Source organism: Heliangelus exortis, chromosome 25 (genome assembly GCF_036169615.1).
Source record: "Heliangelus exortis chromosome 25, bHelExo1.hap1, whole genome shotgun sequence".
In the NCBI taxonomy this organism is placed as follows: domain Eukaryota; kingdom Metazoa; phylum Chordata; class Aves; order Apodiformes; family Trochilidae; genus Heliangelus; species Heliangelus exortis.
The window spans coordinates 1,776,399-1,797,517 of record NC_092446.1 but is presented as its reverse complement, the minus strand read 5'-3'; the positions used below and the strand labels follow the sequence as shown (position 1 = coordinate 1,797,517).

Here is a 21,119-nt window from a genome sequence, read left to right as displayed (position 1 = left end):
GGGTGTCTCAGCCCTCAGGCTGCCCTTTGGGGGGGTTCCCCCCTCTTTTTTTAAAGTAGTGTGTCTGGCAGAGAGGGACTGGTGTGGACAGGGCTGAGCTGGCAATGGGAAGGGGACTGCCTGGGGCCAAGGCTTGGGGATGAATCATGGTGATTGCTCCTCTGCTGGAAATGCCATTTTCTCCTTGGTAAATGCTGCCTCAGGCTGCCCAGAGAGTTCTGCTGGGCTTTCCAGAGCACCTTTCCTGAAGCTTCTTGGAGGTGATACATGTGTTTAGTCAGAGGTGTGTTTTGTGTGCTTCTGCTCAGCAGAGCTGGGTCACATCCCTGTCTTTTGTTGCTGTTAATTGTCTTTTCTTGCTGTTAATTGGGATTAGTCCGGTTTTTAGCTAATATTTGCAATCTAATCCAGGCTCAAGGCCTCATCCTGGCTGGGAAAAATTGTGAAGTTAAAACGAATTCAGCAAATAAAGGGGGGGGGGGGGAGGTGATTATTGATGACCTTCAGGGGTGTAAACAATTAGTTAATTATAAATGCTCTGAAAAGGGTAAAGGCTGAAACTCCTGATAGAGGTTGCAGAAGCCAAGGTGGCCCATGGGAGTGCCTTGGGGCCCGTGTTTCTCTAAAAAATCACTGGGAAGTGCTCTGTTTCAACAAAACTGGTGAGATATTTGCACTGAAAGGTGAGGACCCTGGGTGTTTCCCCATCCCCAGTGCTGCCCCTGGGCTGGCTCTGTGCCTGCTGGGATCTCCCTTTCATACTGGGGCTGATTTCCAGCCCTGGCAACAGATTGAGAGAACACAGGACTTGTTCTTTAGGAGGTCTTTATTAGCAAAAATAAAAGATTTCTTTCCATACAGATAAACCATTCAGGAGATGACAGGAGCCACGGCCCAGGAGCGGTGACCCCCAGCTCAGGCTGGGATGCTCTGAGCTCTGGGACTGCCCTTGCTCCTCCAGCAACCCTGAAGCTGAGGAATTTGGTGGCAAAACAAGTACAGAGTTGGCTCAACAGGAGCTTAATGTGTCCTGGTAAGAAGTTTAATTTCAATTTTACAGCGTTTGGCTCCCGCTCTGCCCTTGAGCCGATGCCACCCCAGAATGATCCCAGTGCCCCATGGAGCAGCATTCCTGGGATAACCAGCTTCCCCAGGGCAGGCTGCCAGCAGGAATACCCTTCTGTCACCACGGATGTCCAAATAGAATAAATCAAGTATAAATAGTTTCTCTTCGGTGGTAAATTCCAAAGCAGGCAACAAACTGAGGGCGTTTCATCACCCCCTGGTGCTTCTAAATATTAGAAGCAAAATGCCTCTGGATTAGGGAATTTTCTTCTGGCTCCGTGTTCTGTAGCATTCACGGGGGTGGGAGAGGGGGAAGGAGCCCAAAAATCCGGCTCCAGCCACCCCCCTGCCAGCGCTGCCTGCGGTTTTAGGAATTTGAATGCAAATTACCCAAGCCACCCTAAAATGGTGGTTAATTAAATATCCTCTGCTTCTAAAAGAAAAAGAAAACAACAGGCACCAAAGCAGTGAGTAAAACCCAATCAAAGACTGGAAAATAGGAATATTAACCTTTGAAAGTGCAGAGTGACCAACCCAGCAGCTCTGGGTGTCTCATCCTTAGCAACATTTAAGTCAAGTTCTATTAGAACCAAACATTTAATTCCTACTACTATTTTTTTTTTTTCTTTAGTCTGGACTAATACAGAGGTGGGGTTAATGATTTATGGCTGTGGCTATAGATAAAAACCATTCGATTGCATAAATAAATAGAGGGATAGAACATTCTCATTTGCTTAAACTTGAACTTTGCTGAACTCAGAGCTGGAATTGCTCCTGCTCTTGCAACCCTGGGCAGAGAAATTGCACTCAGGGAAAGCTTTGCTCATTATCTGCTCCCAGAACACTGCTTTGGGTGTTTTGAAGCTATGAATAAACCAGCATCATCACAACACTATTAAAATATTGAACAATAAATAGGCTTTTACAGGCTCATCACCCTTTTCTTCAGAACATTGTAAACACAAACACTGAGGTATTAGGAGTAATAAATATTACATTCAGTTGATAAAAAAAAAACTTTTAAATACCATATTCAACCTGAAGTTATTGACCTGTAATTCTTGATTTTAGCACGAAGATAACTTAATCCCTGGTGTGTTCTTGCAGCCTAAAACCTGAAAAACCAGCAGGATTTTGTGTGGAAGAGGCAGAGCTGGGGGTGTCCTCACTTCTCTCTCTTCATCAGCAAATACTCTTCAATGTAGTTGATGAAAATGTCAAACTCTCCCATGGCTTTGTAGATCCCATTCTCGTTCATCTGCAGGTGAAAGCCAAGGCCCTTTCAGTCTGAATGGGAGGATCCAGGGGATCCACAATTGCTGGAAATAATCTCCTGACACCTCCAGCTTCTCAGCTGGAGAAGCCCCCAGCTGCCCCTTCCAGCATCACCCTCTGGATTTCCCTCCCTTGGTATTTAAATACTTCAGGACTTTTTTGGGTGCTGAAGCTGGCAGTAAAACCCACTTCCTGAATGGGTTCCTCCCAACCTCAGTGCAACCACAGGAGCAGAACTTTACCTTATCAAACGTCTCCTTGATGTGCTTGACAGTTCTGCTCCTCTTCTCACACGTGAAGAATCTGTGCTGCAAAGGGACAAGAGGAAGGGCTCAAACCTGGGCTTTCCTTCCCTGGGGGCAGCAGATCCCCTCCTGTTCCTCCTCACTGCCTCTCCCCACCTTCCCCTTCCCCACGTGGGGCTCCCAGGGGCAGTGACTGCAGCTGCTTGGCACCCATAGGAGGGCAGGGGCACCCCTGGATTCCTCTGTCTGACTCAGCCACCAGCTGCTGATGGGCTCCGGGCACAGTTTCGGGAGGTGTCATCACGTTGCTCCAGCACCCAGGTAAGGGTGGGACCCTCTGACCTCCCTCCCTCCCTTTCCCCCTTCATCCCGGCTCTGTTGGGAGGGACTGGGAGCAAGCAGAGCCCAGTTCTTGGAGTGATGGAAGCCTGGAGAGCAGGGTTAGGACAAACTCCATCCTTTCTGGGCTCTGCCTGCTCCTCAGCACCATCCTGACACCCGTGTCCCAGGGGAGACCCGGTGCCTGCTCCCCACATTCCTGTTGCTCTGGCTGGCCCCTCCTGGGATTTCAGAGCAAGGAATTCCCTCTGGAATCCAGAGCAAGGATTTAATGCCCCTCTCCCAGGATGCTGAGCCCCACTCACACAACGCCTTATGGTGGCTTTCAGGCTGAGCAGCAGGTTGCCCAGGTCACCCATGCTCTGCTGGTGGGGGCTGCTGGACTTGCTGGCACTGGGCAGCACATCCTCCAGGTAGAACCTCATCATCTCTGACACCGACTGGCAGCCAAAGCTCCCCTGGGGAGAGAGGAGGTAAGTGTGCTGGGGATGGCCAGCAGCACTGCCATGCTTGGGAGGTGTTAAAAATCCAAATTGTGGTGCTGGGTCGAGTTCTCAGAGCACTTTGGCACCAGTGGTTGGCAGCGGGGGGGGGAACCAGGTCACACATGACACAGCAGTGACACTGCCTGCCTGCAGAACTGGCCTCGTGTGACATTAGGAAATGCCCCAGCACAATCTGCTTCCTTTCTTGCAAGCCACTGACTGCAGGGTAAGGGATTTAGATAAGAACTGTACTTCTTACCTTAAATTCCTCCAGGAGTTCGGAGCTGAGCAACTGGATGCTCAGTTCTTCATCTTTAGATTGCTGCAGGAGGATGCAAAGGACACAAAGTGAGCTTTACTTGGCAGTCAGCTCCATTTTTCCATTTGCCCTCCCAAATGCTCATTTTAACTTGTTTTGAAGGACACTGGGTACCAGAGCCACCTGTTTTTTGCTCCATCCTGTTGCAGTGCAGGTCCTGCCAGGTGGAGGCAGGGAGGGCATCACAGATCTCAGTGACATCGATTTTGTGACCATGAAACTCCTCCTGCTCACTTCAGTCAGGATCCTGATGCAAATTGCACCTCTCTGCCCCTGGGTGCCCAAGCCCTGGCAGCCCCTGGGAGGCAGGGACCCACCCAGCCTGCCCACGGGTAATCCCCCCCATTTTTTGTTATTTCTAAACCTCCAGTCCCAGGGGAAGGGATCTGCAGGGGGGGTTTGTTCTTGTGGTGCCTCTGGTGCACTGGGGGTTCTGAGAGCATCATCCCTTTGCCCCAAGGTACCAAACCCTGAGGTTAAAGCTTTCCTTGTCAACAGGAACAGGGAGAAGCACAGAAAACTTTACAATCTAAAATCTTGGCTGTGTTCAGTGGATGAGGACCACAAGCCATGAAGTCAGCCTTGAGATTTAGTCTGGAGAATTATTTTATTTTATAGCTGCACCACACTGACAGGAGCTAAAAACAGGAACAGAGCTGTGACCCACCAGCTCTATCAGTACCAGTACCATCAGTACCAGGGCTGTGACAAACGCTCTGAGTGGATCTTGGGCTCCTTTCTCAGCATCCCCCAGGCTGCTGAGAGCTGTGATGGGAAGCAGTGGCCTCGGACAGGCACAGCAGCTCCAGCCATAAACGATCCTGTTCAGGCTTTTGTGGTTCTCTCAGAGAAAAAGCCTGTAGCAAAAGATTTCCCTTTTTCTCTAATGTCAGCTTCAGAGAGGTTGGGTTTCATTGCCCTGAAGGAGGGACTGTTTCCTTCCTTTTAGTTCAGTGAATAATTTGGTCTGCAATATTTCGGGGCAAATCTGGGTAGGAAGGTTCAGGAGGATTCCTTATGAAATCTCTTGAGTTCATTGGAATAAAAACCAGAAAGAAACCCCACATCTCAGTGAGGGATGAAACAGAGCTGCCCTTCCTCAACCCAGCCCCAACCAAACCATTTCAGCTGGGAGTCAGCTGTGCCCCCCCTCCCCCCTCACCCAAATCACTGAACTCTGCAAAAAAAAAAAAAAACCAAGGAAAATCGAGAAGTAGGAGAGACTAGCAGGGTTCTACTCACAAAATAGTCCTTGATTTCCTCAAACTTGATCCTCAGCTCTTTGAGCTTTGCAGGCAGGAGCTCGGAGAAGTGGAGGCAGGAGGGGGGTGAGGAGTGGGTGGGCAGGGGGCTGAGGACCAGGAGCAGGAGCAGGAGCAGGGTGGGCATCCTGGGGCTGCTCACCTCACGTGGAGAGGAAGGGAAAGAGCAGATCTGCAGCTTTCACCTTGATGGAGCCCCTAATTTATACTCTCAAAACATCGCTCAGTTTCCTCTCCCCATTTCCTGGCGAGCAATATTGGGGTTTTAAGTCATTCATTAAAACCAAATGTCAACTTGGGTTTCCCGTCAACTTGGGTTTCCTGTTCTTTTGACCCCCCTCCTCTCCTCACACCCCATCAAATCTTTTGTGCTTAGACTTTGCATTTTTTTTTTTTAATTTTTTTTTTTTTTTAATTGTTTGCTTCTTGTAAATTTAAATGTGACTAAAGATGAAAGCTCCAGATACCATGTGGAGAAGAAAAGGTGCTGTGGAAAGCTACTTCTGCATTCTTATGGCTACTCTTTTATTTTTAGATGAATGCCTTATTGTTAGGGGAAAGAAAAGTGTTTCTATTTTGAAACCTCCTTATCAAACCTGCACTTAGGATCCCCAGCACTGTGCAGAATTAGCAGTATTGCTTTCAGTCACCCTGCAGAACACCCTTTCTCCTTTGGTGTCCTAATGCTAGCCTGCAAATACACACAATAACCTTAAAGGTGATTTTTGTAATGTCTGCTTTTTCCCTGTTAATCCACATTTCTGCTGAATTTGAGGTGAATTTTCCCTGCCTTCAGCAAATGCAAAGGTCCCCAGCTGTGCCTGGCTGCTAAGGGGTTTAGTCCTGAGATTTGCTGGGATGCAGGGGATGAACCCATCCCACAGGGATGCTCCTGCAGGGCAGCTGGCTGGGAGCAGGGCTTGTGCCCTGGGAGTCACTCTGGCTCTTTAATCTGATTTAACTTCCTAGAAATGGAGCCCTGTTCAAGTAACCCAGTGCTGTGTGTTCTGTCCTGAGACTTTTTGTCCCAGTGCTGATAAAATGAGCATCTCAGAGCTGCAGATAATTCCTCTGACGTCTCCTTTTCCGCTTCCCTCTTCCATGCTCTGTTTCTGTGTATAAATTTATATTTGTACACACACCCCCTCCTTCCTAGTGATAAAGATTTCACTGGGGAATTTGGGAATCTCTTTTCCAAGAAAGGGAAAGTGAAGATAAATTTCACCTTTCTGAAGCCAGAGGGGTTTCTTGGACAGCTCTGGAGCAGTGTTCTCCCCAGCACATTCCTTTGGACAAACCCAGTCTGATTTCCCTCCCTGCACTCAATGTCTTTTCAGCTGAATTTGCAAACCCCTCTGAGGGAACTTGCTGCAACAAAAATGCTGGAAAAAAAGCAAAGTGTTGTTTGTTACCATATACCTAGATTTTGTTCAAGTTTTCCTTTTGGGAGCAAAAGGAAGGAATGTTTGGTGTTCATAGGGATGAGTAAGAGTGAAGGGGAGGGGGCATTAGTAATCCGAAGGTTTAAGGTGGGGACAGTGTGGGGTTTGTCTTCTGGTTTGTTTTCCTTTGGTTCTTGGTCTTGCCTCTTCCAGTGGGGAGGGGGAAGCTGCTCCCCCTGACTCACTGCAGACATCACTGCTCCAGCTGAATCACAGCCTGGCTCAGCTCTGTGCTCACCAACTTTTCTTCCCCTCTCTAAGGCAGCTGTGTGGTTTCTGCCCTTGGCTGCCAGCAGAAGAGATGAGAAAGGTGCAGGGCAAGCAGCAACAGAGAGCTCAGACCAAACCCAGTGGTGTGAAACTCAGCCCACTTCCACGAGTGGGATCCCACCTTTCCCTGCTTTTTCCCTTGGCTCCCACCCTAGGAGATTTTTCACTTATCTGGGCTTAACTCAAAGCTGCCACAGCTCAAGGAGTCTTCACTGCCAAGATTTGGGCAGCTGCTTAAGTGTTATCAGGGCACTGAAAGTGGTGCAGAGAGATGCTCCAGGGGTGGGATGCTGTTGGGACCCACTGGCCCAGAGTGGGTCTGGCCCTGGCCCAAAACCCAGAGACAAATCTGTTCCCTTTAGTGAAAGATGCAGCCCCAGCACTTCTCCACAAACTGGGGTCCCTTTAGGGGTTGGTATTTGGGTGGGATGTGAAGCAAAAGGATCTTTGGGCACTTGGCAGCAACCTGGTGCTGGGATCTCTGCCTCCTGCTGAGGGGCTGAGCATTTCTTTCCAAACTTCTCTTATTTTGATCAGCCTGTGGGGCTCCATGAAGTCATTTCTGTTTGACACCTGGGGTGTGCTGAGCAGGTCTTGTGCAATTCCCTCCTCCCTGTTTTGGAAACTGCTTTGGTTTGGGTTTTGGCTTTTTTTTTGGGTACAGGGCTAAACCAGCAGCATCCATTCCACAAAGGAAACTGCACATGGCTGCTCTGTTTACCTGCGTTTCCTTTGCTGTCTCTTGACACTGCATTTTCACTCTGACTCACCCCTGCTGGGTGCTGTGGAAACGTGGTGACTCTGCAGTCCTAGGGAGCAGCTGCATGAATGAAGAGAGCACCTTTTCCTAAAGAGTGTCCGGGGGATGTGGGTGGATTTCTAAAGCCTTAGGAAACACCTCTCGTGAGTGCCAAGATGAGCAGTTCAGGAAGGAAAGTGCATTGCTCAAAAGCTGCTCATCTACTTTTTTTACCCCCTCTCCCAGGAGCTGCAGGTTCACCAGAAGCAGGACAGCAGGACTGGGGGGCTGGGCAGAACAGGTTGTTTAGGGAAATTTATTATTTAGGGAAATGTCTTTTTCCCCCCCAGAGTGGCACTTTGGGGTCAAAGCTGCCCAGACAGGGCACAGGGGCTGTAGTGGTGACATCTCCTGCTGCTTATTACAGGGGCTGCCTCTCACTGGGGCTTTTTTCATGTTGTCAAGATACAAGGTGGGCAATTTTCTACATTTTTTGATGCCTTTTTATTCTCTATCATTGGGACAAAGGAACACTGTGTAGTTTTTGCTGTATTCTCGATACGGCTCGGAGGATCCCCTAGATTTCCCAGCTACAATAATTCTGTGTTTCTTCCTTTCCTTTTCGAAAATTCCCCCTTTCTAATCCCTTCAGATCTGGGGGAAGCAGAGGCTCGGTGGCTTTTTATTCAGCTGATCTGAAGAGCAGTTTTGAAGTGATGGCATTTGCTCTCTCAGCAGCCCCATTGCTGATGACTAACAGTTCCTGATGGGTGAGCTACAAAGTGCTTTCTCAGTGTGTTGGTTGGGTTTTTTTTTTTGTTTCTTTTTTTTTTTTTTTTTTCTGCTTTTTTTTTTTTTTCTGCTTTTTTTTTTTTTTTTTTCCTCCTATAAAAATTTTTCTTTTGCTGGCAAGGCATGTCAAGACGTGACGTTGGATTTTTCACTTCTGGAAATCTGCTTTCTAGCACCCTTGTCGGAATTTGCAATGTGACTCATTACAGGTAAATCCCAAATTACCCTCTGGAAATTTAATTGATGTCATCGTTTTGTCTTGTAACATCCAAGTGTTCAGAAAGAGGTTACTAAGCATGAGTAGAAGCTGCTCCTGTGATCTCTGGTGTGACTTGGAATGTGACACAGCAAACCTCATGTAAGAAGTTCACAGAAGTTCATAGGAGGTCCAGAACTTTGATTTAAACCAAGCATCATCACCAAAAGCATCAAGAAATGGAGATTTCCAGCTGTAAGCTCAATGTTCTGGTGATTAACTGAGAAATAACTGCATTTTTTTTTTTTAACTGTAGAGATCAAAACCCCCAGTCCCTGGAAATCTGCAGAAAGAGAACAGAATCCCTGCTGGATATCCTGGGATTTCAGGATGCCCTTTGCCAGCCCTCTGGGTGACAGGAGAGGATGAAGGAGGAATTGCTGGGGCAGCACAGTCTGACTGCAGGTAACCAAAAAGGCAAAAATATGCAAACTGGTCAAATAGATGACTGACCCAAATCTCCTGACTGACCCAAATCTCCTGACTGACCCAAATCTCTCTTTGCACCACCTTATTTTTTCAGCACCCTACAGAGGCAATTTTGAGCATCTCCTGACTCAAAGAGGTCATTTCACAAGTGCTGCTCTGGTGAGTTTGTTTCCTAGTTTTGGTATTAGGAGGAGGAGAATGTCACTTTTGTCATGATTTAGCACCAGCACTCTGAGCACTGCTACAAATGCAAATTATTTATAGCCCTAAATGGTCACAGGAGAGAAACTGGTTGTCATGGTGTGAGAAATCAGATCGTGCAAACCAGCTGCTCGGATGCTCAGAATGTGATGGTTTGGGCTGAGTTTTGGAGGCAGCTTCACTCACTTTCCCCAGCAGCATCCATCCATCCCTCCATCCCTCCATCCCTCCATCCCTCCATCCCTCCATCCCTCCATCCCTCCATCCCTCCATCCCTCCATCCCTCCATCCCTCCATCCCTCCATCCCTCCATCCATCCCTCCCTCCATCCCTCCATCCCTCCATCCCTCCATCCCTCCCTCCATCCCTCCATCCCTCCATCCCTCCATCCCTCCATCCCTCCATCCCTCCATCCCTCCATCCCTCCATCCCTCCATCCCTCCATCCCTCCATCCCTCCATCCCTCCATCCCTCCCTCCATCCCTCCATCCCTCCCTCCATCCATCCATCCATCCATCCCTCCATCCATCCCTCCATCCATCCCTCCATCCATCCCTCCATCCATCCCTCCCTCCATCCCTCCATCCCTCCATCCCTCCATCCCTCCATCCCTCCATCCCTCCATCCCTCCATCCATCCCTCCATCCATCCCTCAGGCTGCAGCCAAGCATCAGGCTGGCTCCCTCACACAGGGTGGGAATTTTTTTAAAATTTTTTTTTAATTTTTTTTTTTTTTTCATGATGCCAAACAGCTCACACTGCAGGTTGGGAAATCCTGGGCTTTCTTTCCCAACCCCTGCCAGGCAGAGGAGCTCATGTGGGGCTGATGAGGCTGCATGTGATGGCACATGATGGCAAGTGGTCCCCAGGGCCACCAGCCAGGCTGCAGCAGCCCTGGTGCTGCCAGAGGATTTCCCCCAGGCTCCTCCTGGGGCTTTCTGTGCCAAAATCATCTGTGTGGCTCTGGCTCTGAGCTGGTGTCTTGCTCAAGCAGAAGCAGAGAGGTGATGGCCCCACAAAGCTGCCCCAAACCCCACCTTGTGAGGCTCCTCGGGGCAAAGGGAATGGGGTTTGGGATGAAGATTTCCAAGAATTCACAGCTCAGAAGTTGCTGCTGGCATTGCTGCCCTTGCAGAGAAAAAGGAAACAAAATGGAATTGCTGGAGGGTGGGTTTTGCATGGATTGGGTTGATTTTAAGTTGAGGAACTGTTAATTAGGAGCCTCAGGACCAGATGCAAGCCTGGCTGTGCCATGGGTAGGAAGAATTGGCTTGATCTAATCTAGGTGAGCAGAGATTTTTGTTTTATCTGCTTTTCAGAAGGTTTTAAATAATTTGTTCTTAAGTTTCTGCCTCCCTGTGTTCAGATTCCCCTTCTGGTTGTTTGGTTTGGTTTTTTTCTTTACAGAGAGGGGGTGATGCAGCCTCTCCTGCCAGGTACCTTAATGCCAGAGATCCCAAAGGAAAAGGGAGTTTGGGAGCTGGGCTGTCTGTCTGCTCCCCTCTGCTCTCCTTGTGCTTCTTGGGCAGCTGTCCTGGGATTTCCCTTTTTTTATGGAAACCTGAGTGATGGGATCAGGCACTGAAGTCCCTTTTTTTTTTTTTTTTTTTTTTTTTTTTTTTTGGTTATTGCTTTCCAGGTAGATTTTGAGGGCTAGAGCTGGGAAATGGCAGATGAATCTGAATGGTGGAAAACCCCTCTCACTGAAAATGGTGTTTAAAAAAAAAAAAAAAAGAAAAAAAAGAGAAGGAGAAGAAGAAGAAAGATGTGAAGCAAACTTCCTCTGCTGGCTGGTGGGGAAGGAGAGCTGGGCAGGTCCTCACCAGAGCCTGGCTGCAGAAATAAAGTCCAATGTAAGAGCCAGAACCATTGTAGTGCCCCTGATTTACATTTATGGCTAAGAGGGCTGTAATTTCTGTTGTGTCTGGTTTATATTTGTGGCTGGAAGGGCTTTTGCCATTTTGTCTCTGTGGGCTCACACACATCCAGCCCCAACGAAACCACCTCTGGCCCCTGAAGGTTGTGAAATTGAGACTGAGCTGAGTCCCAAGTGAACATTTTGTACTCAAGGGAATTGTGAACCCAGCCAAAACTGAAACCCGTGCTGGGGAGCTGGGTTACACTCAGACCCCCCCTGCTAATGTACTGAGACACAAGTTTCAGTTTTGGTGAAAGCTGAAGCTGTGACAGCTCTGCCTGGCTCTGGGAGTGATTCAGTTACTCCCCAGATAACCCCAAAGTAGAGCTGAGAGCAGTGAGCACTCATTTCTCCTCTTTCAGGCATCAGTTTTTGCCTGCAAAATCAGCACCAGGTGCTGGGATGAGCAAATTTTCTAATTTGCTCAAATTAGAAAATGACCTCTCTGACTTTGGCTGTTGAATCTGGCCTTAATTCTTCCAAAAATAAGGAGAGGAGGGAGAGGAGAGCTGGCTGATAGGCACAGGCATTTCTCCTGCCTGGAGATGGCTCCAGCATCCTGGCTCTGGGTGGCAGCAGCAGTGGCTGTGCTGGGGGTTAGGGAAAATCCCTGTCCTTGGAATGAGCTGGTTTCTTCACTTTTGGCTAATTTTTATTTTTGCCTCCCATTTTGGTTTCCTGTCTCTTTTAGGTTGCAAACTCACTCTGTCTCCAGCATAACCCAAGGGAGGCCCCAGCCCTGTGGGAACATCAGGGGTGCTGGTAATGTAAATCAGGGGTGTGGTGATAGTTGCAGGAGAGAAAAAAAGTTTAAAATCAGAAGCAAGGGTAGTAAACAAATCTAAATTCTGCAGAGAGGTGCACAGTGGCTTCTTGTGGGTTTTGAAAGTGGAAGGTTGATTTGCTGAGGTCATTTTCATGCTCACTGACCACAGCTCTCTCCCTCTGAAAGATCTTTGAAGAAAGTTTCATTTCTTTGCTAAATATTGGTCCTCCCAGCAGCCCACAGCCTCGTGAAGGGCTTCTCAGGCAGCTCAAAACCTGGACACTGCTTCAGCACTTTTTTCTTTTAAAATGCATTGACATCACCATTAGAGAAGCCCAATTGCCAAGCTGTCAAATGCCCACATCAAAACGCTTCTGCAACCTCCTAGAAACTGAAAAAAAAAAACAAAAACCCACTCAACTCATTTTAAGCTTGTATTTTGATCTCCTTGTTAGATTTGAGTCTTTGAAATACCTTGCTGTGGGTTTTGCATCATTCTGCCCTGGGTGCTCCTGTTCCTCTCCAGTGGCAGGGCAGTGATTCTCAGGCAGCTCTGCCTCCTTTTTTTTTGCTGAAATAACCAATTTGCTTCATACAGCAGGGAAAAAAAAAACAGAAAAGGAAAAGAGTGTAGCAGCACTTTGGGTGCATTCCTGGCTGTGAGTGCTCTGCAGGTGGAGGGTGCTGAGTGCTGGGCAGGCAAAGGAAACAGGAGCTGCCCTTGAGCTGTGTTGTGGAACCATGGAGACATGAAAAGTGCCTTTCCCACTAAAGAAGATGCTGTTTCTGATAAACAAAATATGAGTTTGCATTTTATCAAAGCAGGGCAGCCTCCAAACACCCCCACCCCGCTGACTAAATGGATGGTTTTCTGCAGAACAGCTCTGTCAGGGGGGGGAGATTCTCCACCACACTTTTCCCCTTCCGCAAAGGTGAATGTTAGAAGGAAGGGAAAAAAAAAAAAACATCACAATTTTTTTTTTTTTTAACCCTCTTTGTAGCAGTGAGTCACGTGGATGAGTGTCACAGCTGCTCCATGAGGGCAATGGCTCAGGCAGTGTCATTTTCTGTGACGTGCAGCCCTGCACAGACTGGAGAGAACCATGACCCAGCCAAAGGTGTCCAGGGAGGGCAGGGAGAGCCCAGCGACACCCATGGGTGATGCTCCCCATGGCAACGGGGTGATGTTCCCCATGGCAACGGGGTGATGTTCCCTATGGGAATAGGGTGATGTTCCCCATGGCAACGGAGTGATGCTCCCCACGAGAGGTGGGACTATCCCCTTTCTGATGGGACACACCTGGGAACATCCTGGAAGCAGGAAAAGGGCAGGAACAGCCCCAGGGAGGCCTTCCTGAGTGATGCTCCAAGGCAGAGTGATTTAGACATGGTCTTGGGGTGAGGGACACTGTCCCAGCTTCTCCCAGAGTCCCTCAGCTTTGGGAAAGGAGCTGCTCTGCCCAGGAAAGGAGGTCTGGAAGCTGCTGAGAGCTGCCCAGGAAAAAAAAAACTCCTGGAAAACATCCTGTGGTTTTGTTCCCCAGGCTTTGGACATCCCCGTGCTTGGCTGAGGACAAGTTGGGTGTCCCTGTGCTGGGCTCAGCCTGGTGCTCCCTGAGAGGCAGAGCTGGGTGTTTGATTTTCAGAATTATTCAAGTGGTTATGGTTAGAAACGTGACCCAGGAGGCACACGATGTACCACACCTCGCAGCCCAGATCTCCTCGTGGGGTTTTCTGAGTCATTCCATGAGTTTACTGAGAAAAAACAGTTTTTCTGTCAGCAGCATCACTGAGCTGGGGCTGAGGAGTCTGAGAGGGACCTGGCCCCTGCTTTCTGGTGGTGATGAATGCCAGGGTGCCAGACGAGCATTTGCTCAAAGGAGGTTGGAAATGGGCTGGGGATTGGGGGGCCAGGTGATTGCTTGGGGATTGAATCTCTGATTTTTAAGGCCCTGGGAAGTGCTTAAAGCACTGATCTCCCCCTGAGCTTCCAGCTGGGATGTGGGCAGAGTGGTCTGATAATTTATCTCACTGTAAGAATGTAAAGAATGACTGTAGTGCATAAAGAACAAGTGGAAACATTTTTCCCACCTATAGAAATGGGATTTTGTTCCTTTGGCACAGGGCTGGGTGCACGACAGTGTTACCAGGAGAGGTGTAAAGTCCTGCAAGAATTTTCATTCTGTTTTTTTGTAGATCTGTTCTTGAGGGATGTCAGGAAGAGTTCCTGAGGTCTGATATTGTTATCAGGTCTTGATTTCTTTTTTTTTTTTTTTTTTTTGTTAAAGTTGCTGGAGGAATGTCTCTCCCTCACTGTTCTGGGTGTCTGTGCACAAATCATTATCAGTTTCATATCAAAGTGTGAGTTATGATGAAGAATGGCAAATCAAGGATGATCTGTGCAGTGTTATCAGATCTTACAGCATGAAAGTACATTGAGAGGCACTGTTGAAACTGGTGCCTTATCACTCTGAAATACTTTACAGGAAATCTGGTGTTAACGTGGGCCTGTGGTCAGTCCCTGGCAGCCCCTGCAGAGCAGAAGAGCTTGAAGAGTTTTTTAAGGATTTTGAATTTTTTTTTTTAGAATAAACCAAAAGCTTTGGGATGTTTGAAGGGGCCAAGAGTGGAGCTGGGTGAGCAGTGGATGATGCTGAGCGGGCTGCTGTCAGTACCTCTGGGTCAGGGCTCTCCAGCCCTGATGCTGCTGAATTTCCCTGAGTGCTGTTCCCTGGCTGTTGGTGAGTAGGTGTCTCACCTCCTGTTACCAAAAGGAAAAAGCAAAAAAAAAAAAAGAAAAAGAAATCCCTTCTTCTCATCTGCAATTTACATAATGAAGAACCCGTTGCCTCTCCCCTGTTTCCTCACCCCATGCTGCTTCCTCTGCTCCAAGCAAAACTGCTGCTGCAATTCCAGCTGGGAACTGGGGGAGGAAAACAGAGATTAACAAACAGCCTTGTGCCACTGAGGATCCCTCCAACACCTCAGCCAGGGCAGCTGCAACCTCCTGCAGCAGATTTGGACCTGCCCTTTGGCTGCTTGACAGCACCAAGGCACAGGATGAGGGAGGCACTTTTGGGGCATCTGGGGGTAGTTTCAGCAGCTCTGCCTGCAACCCTCTGACTAGCCTGGGCACACCATCCACTTCCTTAGTCTCTCCTGATGATGGATATATGCTTGAGCATGGTTACCAATAAATTACTCACCCAGGAAGGCTTTACAGAGCCACAGGCAGTGGCACAGAGCTGCACCTGCATTGCATCAGGCTGCAGCTCTCACCCAACCCTTGGAGCTGCTCCGGAGGCATCCAAGGGGCTCTTTGCCACCTCCGTGGCCTCTAAATCCATCTGACCTTCCCTTCTGGAGTCCAAGAAGGTTTTTTCACTGCTTTTTTCTTGTTTTGTTTTTTTTGTAGACTGGCCCTGGCTGTCTCCAGAGAGGCTGCAGAAATAACCCAAGTAACCTGGGAGCTGGCAGCGTGGGGAACCCGCTTGGTTTTTGCACCAGGGTTGCCCCGTTCGTGTGCCAACGTGTCCCAGCTGGCAACCCCTGGTTCCCCAGGCACAATCTGGATCTGAAATGTTGGCTGAGGACTACTCAAGGACCTGGGCTGCATCAGTTTTCTCAGCAGGTAATGTGTGCAGCAGGGTAGGCACAGGCTGTGCAGCCCAAAGTGGGCAGAACTTCCCTCTGCTGCTGGGCTCCTGCAGTTTGAAATGAAATTTCTGTCCTTCTGCAGGGTGATAGCTTCAGACCATGACAATGGCCCTGGATAATGATCACCCCAGTCTCCTGTCCCCCTAAAAACTGCATGATTTGTGCTCTGCAGTGGGAGCTGTCTCATCCCAAGCTCTGCCCTCTCCTTCCCGAGCATCTCCGACCTCCAAATCCCAGGGATGTGCAGATGGAGATTGATTTCCTGCCACCCAAGGGACAAGCCTGAGGGCAGAGTCCCTGGTACCCAGGACAGTGATGGAGAAAGGTCTTGTCATTTCTGATTCATGCCATTTTACCAGCAGGCCATGTCCTATTCCAGAACCCCTCCCACCTTGGGGGTTTGGACCGCCGGCATCCCGGCAGGATGATGCCACTCACCTTCCCGTGTCCCGGTGCCTCCAGGAAAGCTGGGAATGGTTCCTCTTCAGGAAGAGCTTGGCAGTGCTGTGCCTTACCCCTGGGCTTGGCATTTTGGGGATGTCACCCCCATGGTGATCCCACCTTTTGGTTGCATCCTTCTTCCCGAACGCGAAGTGACGCGGCGATGCCAAGATTTCCCGCCTCCGTAGGTTGGGGAAACAGCTGTGGGGAAAAGAGTTTGTCCCTTTTACTGGCTGATTAATTCAGTAAATTACAAAGGGAAATACATCCTGGGAAAAGCAAGAAAAGTCCCAAAAGTTCATCCAAGAGTTATTTCCTCCCGATACCTGGATAAAAACCCGTTCGTCAGAGCTCTGCGGGTCAGACCTTGGTGAGACAGGTGAACCCACACCAAAGAGCAAGGTAAACCACTGGTTTTCTCCTTTTTTTCTGTGTGCTTGTGCAAATTTCCTTCTATTTCTACAATGTGTCTCTATAGGGTTTTACTTTTTTCAATAACAGCCTTAATTTTCAGTGCAAAGAGAACTTGTTTTGCAAGTGTGCTGGTTCTGAGGGAAAGCATTTTTTTTTTTTAGATCAGCCTTGGGGGCCTGCTGCTTCCAGCTGCAGTTACCTCCTGCTTGTGATTCAGTAGCCTTCAAAATGTAATTTAAGCTGTATTTGCTTCTGGTGAAAAATTTTCAGGAGAATATTGTCTGTTTACATGCAATATTTTACTGCTGTTCTTTCCCTATGCCTTTACTTGGGATCTGCTTTGAAATATTTGATTTTTTTCTTTTCCTTTTGAACATGGGGAGTAAAAAAGGAGTGAGGAAGAGATAATAGCACTGGTTTTTGAATACACACGTACACGTAGATGTGTTATATAAAATGTGTATCTTTTCATAAGCATCACAGTTGTGTTTTTTGGGAAAGGCTGAGGCAATCTTGGTTTCCTCAGACAGGTCTCCCAGTTGCTTTCATCCAGCTGCAGCATGAAGGGATCCCACCTGCTCCTCTGCCTCCTCTCCATCTCCTGCTCTGTGGGTTGGATGCTGGCAGCAGGGAGCAGAATCTTCCACTTTGGACCCTGCAGGGTTCCAATGACCATGACTGAGATTAGGGCTGGTTTCACTGCAATTAAAGCCAAGATTGTAAGTACTGCTCCGAGCTCCTGGGGAAGAGGGAAACTCTTTATTTGGCCCCTCCTGAAGCCCCTCCAGAGCCAGGATGGCCGTCACCATCTCTGTCTTCTCCCATGCAGCAAGCCAGGGATCCCATCAGGACCTTGAGCATCTTGTCTCACCCACACTCCCTGCACAAGGTCAAGGTAGGTGTCCTCCAGCTTTTCCCTCAAGAATTTTGGGCCCACCAGCACCCAAACCCCACTCCCGAGGTGTGTGCCAGCCCAGGGTGTTGGGGAAGTTGCTCAGTTCCATGGCATCTGCTAAATTCCTGTGAAACTCAGGCTCTGAGCAGGCCTGGGAGGATAAAGTGATGTTTGAGTGATGTGGGTGTCCCACTGCAGGTTCCTGATCCCTTTCACCCTGCCTGGATTTCTAGAAGTGGTGGGCAGAGGTCAGGTTGTGTCACTCCAGGAGCTTCAGCTGTGCCTCCCCCTGCCAGTGGAGCCACAGAGAAGAGAATCACAATTTGGGTGGAAATTTGGATGCTATTAGTATCCAAAAGCAGAGGAATGGGACCTTGGGGGGTGTAGAATATTGTACAAATAGGTATTTTTCATCTCTCCCACTCGAAAGCACCAGACATGGGACACTGCTTCACTAATACCCACCTACAAAATCAAGTCTTTATTTTGTTGACTCAGTCAGACTTGCTGAGGATGAACCTCCTGGCAAATCAGTCTGGAATAATTTCCTATATATGTTTTACCAGTTTGCATCAAGCATCACTGAAAAGGTTTTATGTGAGTCAGAGCATCCTGCTGTGCTCACCTCCTGTGCTTGGTGCCAGAGATGGTTTGTTCCAGAAGGCAGAAGGGTTGGTGACTCCAGGTTTAAAGCACTTTGGAAGGCCTTTTAATGTGGGAATTTATTCCTTCAGTCTTCAGACAGATGCTGCGTCACCCATCACCTCTTCAACTTCTATGTGGACAAGGTTTTCAGGCACTGCAAGACAGAGGATTCATTTATCAACAGAAAAATCAGCAGCATAGCCAACTCCTTCCTGAGTGTGAGGAGGAAACTCGAGCAGTGTGTAAGTCCTGTGTACTGCTGGGTCAGTTTCATCTCTTGGTGTTTGGGATGGAAACGAGCCTCATCGTTCTCTAAAGTTACCAAATCTTTATTAAAAAATAATAGTTTTAATAAGAATACAACATAAGCATGGTGTGAAGAGTGTGTATGGCCACTGGGAACTTTTTGTACTTGCTGGCTCATCAGTCAGCTCCCACTTTAATTCTCCAGAGCAATATTGATCCTGATCCTGTCTACCAAAGGAGCTCTGTTAGCTGAAATCCCATTTAAAGACCTGAAACCTTTTCCATAGTTTAAGAAAATCTTGTGCTATCCCATAAATCCCAGCATAATTAGAATTTTTTCCTCTTATTTTTAAAAGTTAACCCCCTGAATGGATGAACTCTCTCTCGTTTTTCTAGCGTGAGCAAAATAAGTGCACGTGTGGGCAGGAATCCACGGAGAAATTTAACCAAGTCCTAGCAAACTACGAAGGGGTGAGTTAATGACTGAGCCCAGTAATTAGCAGAGCTCTTCAGAGTCCCTTTCCATGGGGTGGCACCAGCTGCCTTTGCTTACAGCTTGCTCCTTTCTGTGATTTCAGCTGAATGTCACATCTGCAGCTATGAAATCCCTGGGAGAGCTGGACATCCTGCTGGACTGGATGGAGAAATCTCCTTAGGGAGCAGAAGGGGTCCATGACCCCATCAGCTGGGGCTGATGAAGCTGCTGGGACATTGGACACCCAGGAAACCCTGCTCTGGGTGGGTGCATTTTCCCCTGTTTCACCCAGTTTTCCAGCTGGGTGACCCCATCAGGGGAGTTTTGCACGAGGATGGAAATAGTGAAGTGGAGCAAACCAGCACAGTGCTTGCTTGGCTGACCCCTGTCAAGCTCTCTGAGGGTTTCTCTTGCTCACAGGCAGAAGCTGTGATCATTTAATAAAAGTAGTGTTGAAATTAGGGTGGTTTTGCATGGGGAATGTGTGTCCATGAGTGCTGAGTGCCTGCTGGAATGACCCTGGGGTGGTCGATGCTGTAGGGCAGAAATCTGGGCTCAGCCTCATGTGGCTCCTTCTGGACTTTCCTGAAATGAGGTGCCCAGTGTGGGAAATGCTGCCAAGAAGAGGTAAGAGCAGGTATGTCAGGCCTCTGAAATCAATGTTTCCTCTTGACATGGTACTTTCTGCCTTACCACTAAAAGAAAACTCTCTATGCAAGACATGTGGTTGCTGAACAGCAAAAAAAAAAAAAAAAAAAAAAAAAAGGGTTCTTTTCTTGGTTGTATGGTACAATTTACTGACACTCAGTAGTAAGTTTTGTGGAAATCTGTTGCAATTACTGCAAATAAACCCTACCTGAAACTGTGCTGAGTCTGCCTACAGAGGAATTGTATTTTTCTTGCTGGCAAAACATTCTGCGTGGTGCCCTTTGACTCCTGGTGATGCCAATGCCCCAGAGTTAAGACTGGAGGGTGGATCCCCATCCCTCCAAGCTCTGTCAGGCTTTGGGAAACCAGTCTCCCAGTACCACCACCCTGGAAATCTAAGACTTGAGAGTGACCATGATGAGCTGTTAAAAAGAAAACCCTTGGGAATGGAGAAGTGATGCAGTGAGACCTCACAGCTCATCGGTCACCCAAGGACAGCAGTTGGGGTGTTTGGGGAACCTCCTGGTGAAGGAGCTGGGGCTGAAGCACCAGACTGGGCTTGGTGAGGTCTCTGTAGCCCTTCCCACGGATTGGAGTGGGCTCTGGATCACAGCTTGAGAAGCGTGGGGTTTATTCCACATCCTCAGCTCTGCTCTCACAGTTGTTATTAATTACCAGCTTTCTAATTGGTTTTGTACCCTGTGCAGGGGGTTGCATGACTCAATCCATGCAGGTTTCACTGCTTTCAGGGCAAACTCACTTCAGGCTTTCCCACCCACTGCTAAGCCCAGCAGCAGCCTGGGGATGTGATCCTTTGGGAAGAAGGGAGCAGATGGAAGTGGTGGCAGAGGGAAGGAGGAGGAGGAGGAGCAGGGGGAGGCAGCTGGGAGGGCAGAGCTGGCAGCCAGGATGCTCAGCTCACCCACGGCTCCCAGCCCCAGCTCCTCTCCCAGCTCCTTCTCCCTGCTCCGGGAGGAGCAAAGGATGCCAGCGGGCAGGATGAAGAGGAAGTGGATTTGCAAAGGGAGAGCAACAGGGTTTTTTTTCTCTTCCCAGAAATTTCCAAACTTTTGCACCCTCCCGCTGCTTTCTGACTGCTCAGCCCCGGGGACACTTTCCGAGCTCACGCCTTTCCTCTTGCACCACAACAATTCCTTCATTTCCAGCAACTCTGGGCAGGTGCAGACCCGTCCTGGCCCCTCCACAGCTTTTCTGACAGCCAAGCCCCTTCCCACCCTGCTGCTGGGGGGATGCAGAACAGGACCTGACAGCTGAGGTCCCAGCCTTGCTGCCAGGAAGGTGCTGACTGTTGGGATGTGGATGTGAGAGCATCCCTGAAAACAAAAATTTCCTGGGAGCTGCTGCTTTCCTGTTCCCAGGGAGCTAAGCTCACCCCAGGCCTTTCTGTGAGAAGGTCCCTGATTCAGGAATAATTCCTGGTGTTGAGGGAAAAATTGCTTCTCTGCTTTGTGACAATTTCTTCATCACCATTGCTCTGTCTGTGGGGTGCTCAGCTTTCTGTACCCAAATCTGAGTGACAGGCAGCAGTGTCCTGCTGCTGGTTGGAAATCCAGGCACCAGTAAATTATTTTTCTCTGTTTAGTCGTCCACCCTCACAAGGAAGACCAAGAGACAACAACTGATTACAGGTGTCCTCATTTCCACCTGGATGAGCATCCAAGCAGGGGAAGGGGGGGGGAGTGATGCTTGGCTCAGGTTTAGTAAGCAAAGGGTGGGCTTGCAAGGCCCCCCTCAGTGGGGTGGTTTGGGGCAGAGGAGCAGAGATTGGGAGTGGTTGTTCCAAGTCAGAAATGGGAGATTTCTGGTTCAGCTCTCTGGGGAATTTGGGCTGCTCTATGCAAATCCTGTGCCAGTGAGCATGGGCACGTCTTGCC

General features: G+C 48.8%; 2 protein-coding genes and 1 long non-coding RNA gene across 4 annotated transcripts; 1 reads left to right on the top strand and 2 right to left on the bottom strand.

The window, feature by feature from the left end:
* Window positions 1-1,679: 1,679 nt before the first annotated feature.
* Window positions 1,680-5,176, bottom strand: IL10 (interleukin 10). Its single transcript, XM_071768546.1, has 5 exons — window positions 4,971-5,176; window positions 3,669-3,731; window positions 3,230-3,382; window positions 2,583-2,648; window positions 1,680-2,323 (listed from the first exon to the last, which is right to left on the bottom strand). The coding sequence occupies exons 1-5, from the start codon at window positions 5,115-5,117 to the stop codon at window positions 2,231-2,233; spliced, it is 522 nt and encodes a 173-aa protein (XP_071624647.1). The 5' UTR covers window positions 5,118-5,176; the 3' UTR covers window positions 1,680-2,230.
* A 6,557-nt stretch (window positions 5,177-11,733) lies between these two features.
* LOC139807524 (uncharacterized) lies at window positions 11,734-19,713 on the bottom strand. 2 transcript variants are annotated; one of them, XR_011730589.1, is made up of 4 exons: window positions 19,433-19,713; window positions 17,836-18,009; window positions 14,138-17,014; window positions 11,734-14,063 (listed from the first exon to the last, which is right to left on the bottom strand). It is a non-coding gene; the product is annotated as an uncharacterized lncRNA (long non-coding RNA). The 2 variants fall into 2 exon arrangements; XR_011730590.1 differs by lacking the exon at window positions 19,433-19,713 and having other exon boundaries at window positions 14,138-16,102; window positions 17,836-17,959.
* LOC139807522 (interleukin-20-like) lies at window positions 16,876-19,422 on the top strand. Its single transcript, XM_071768574.1, has 5 exons — window positions 16,876-17,034; window positions 17,145-17,210; window positions 17,945-18,097; window positions 18,498-18,572; window positions 18,680-19,422. The coding sequence occupies exons 1-5, from the start codon at window positions 16,876-16,878 to the stop codon at window positions 18,755-18,757; spliced, it is 531 nt and encodes a 176-aa protein (XP_071624675.1). The 3' UTR covers window positions 18,758-19,422.
* Window positions 19,714-21,119: the final 1,406 nt, after the last annotated feature.

Coding starts and splice junctions, on each gene's coding strand:
- LOC139807522 (XM_071768574.1), top strand. CDS start 16,876: ATGAAGGGATCCCACCTGCTCCTCTGCCTCCTCTCCATCTCCTGCTCT. Junction 17,211..17,944: donor ACTCCCTGCACAAGGTCAAG/GTAGGTGTCCTC, acceptor TTATTCCTTCAG/TCTTCAGACAGATGCTGCGT. Junction 18,098..18,497: donor GGAGGAAACTCGAGCAGTGT/GTAAGTCCTGTG, acceptor TCGTTTTTCTAG/CGTGAGCAAAATAAGTGCAC.
- IL10 (XM_071768546.1), bottom strand. CDS start 5,117: ATGCCCACCCTGCTCCTGCTCCTGCTCCTGGTCCTCAGCCCCCTGCCC. Junction 3,732..4,970: donor AGGAAATCAAGGACTATTTT/GTGAGTAGAACC, acceptor ATCCTCCTGCAG/CAATCTAAAGATGAAGAACT. Junction 2,324..2,582: donor TCAAGGAGACGTTTGATAAG/GTAAAGTTCTGC, acceptor TTTCACCTGCAG/ATGAACGAGAATGGGATCTA.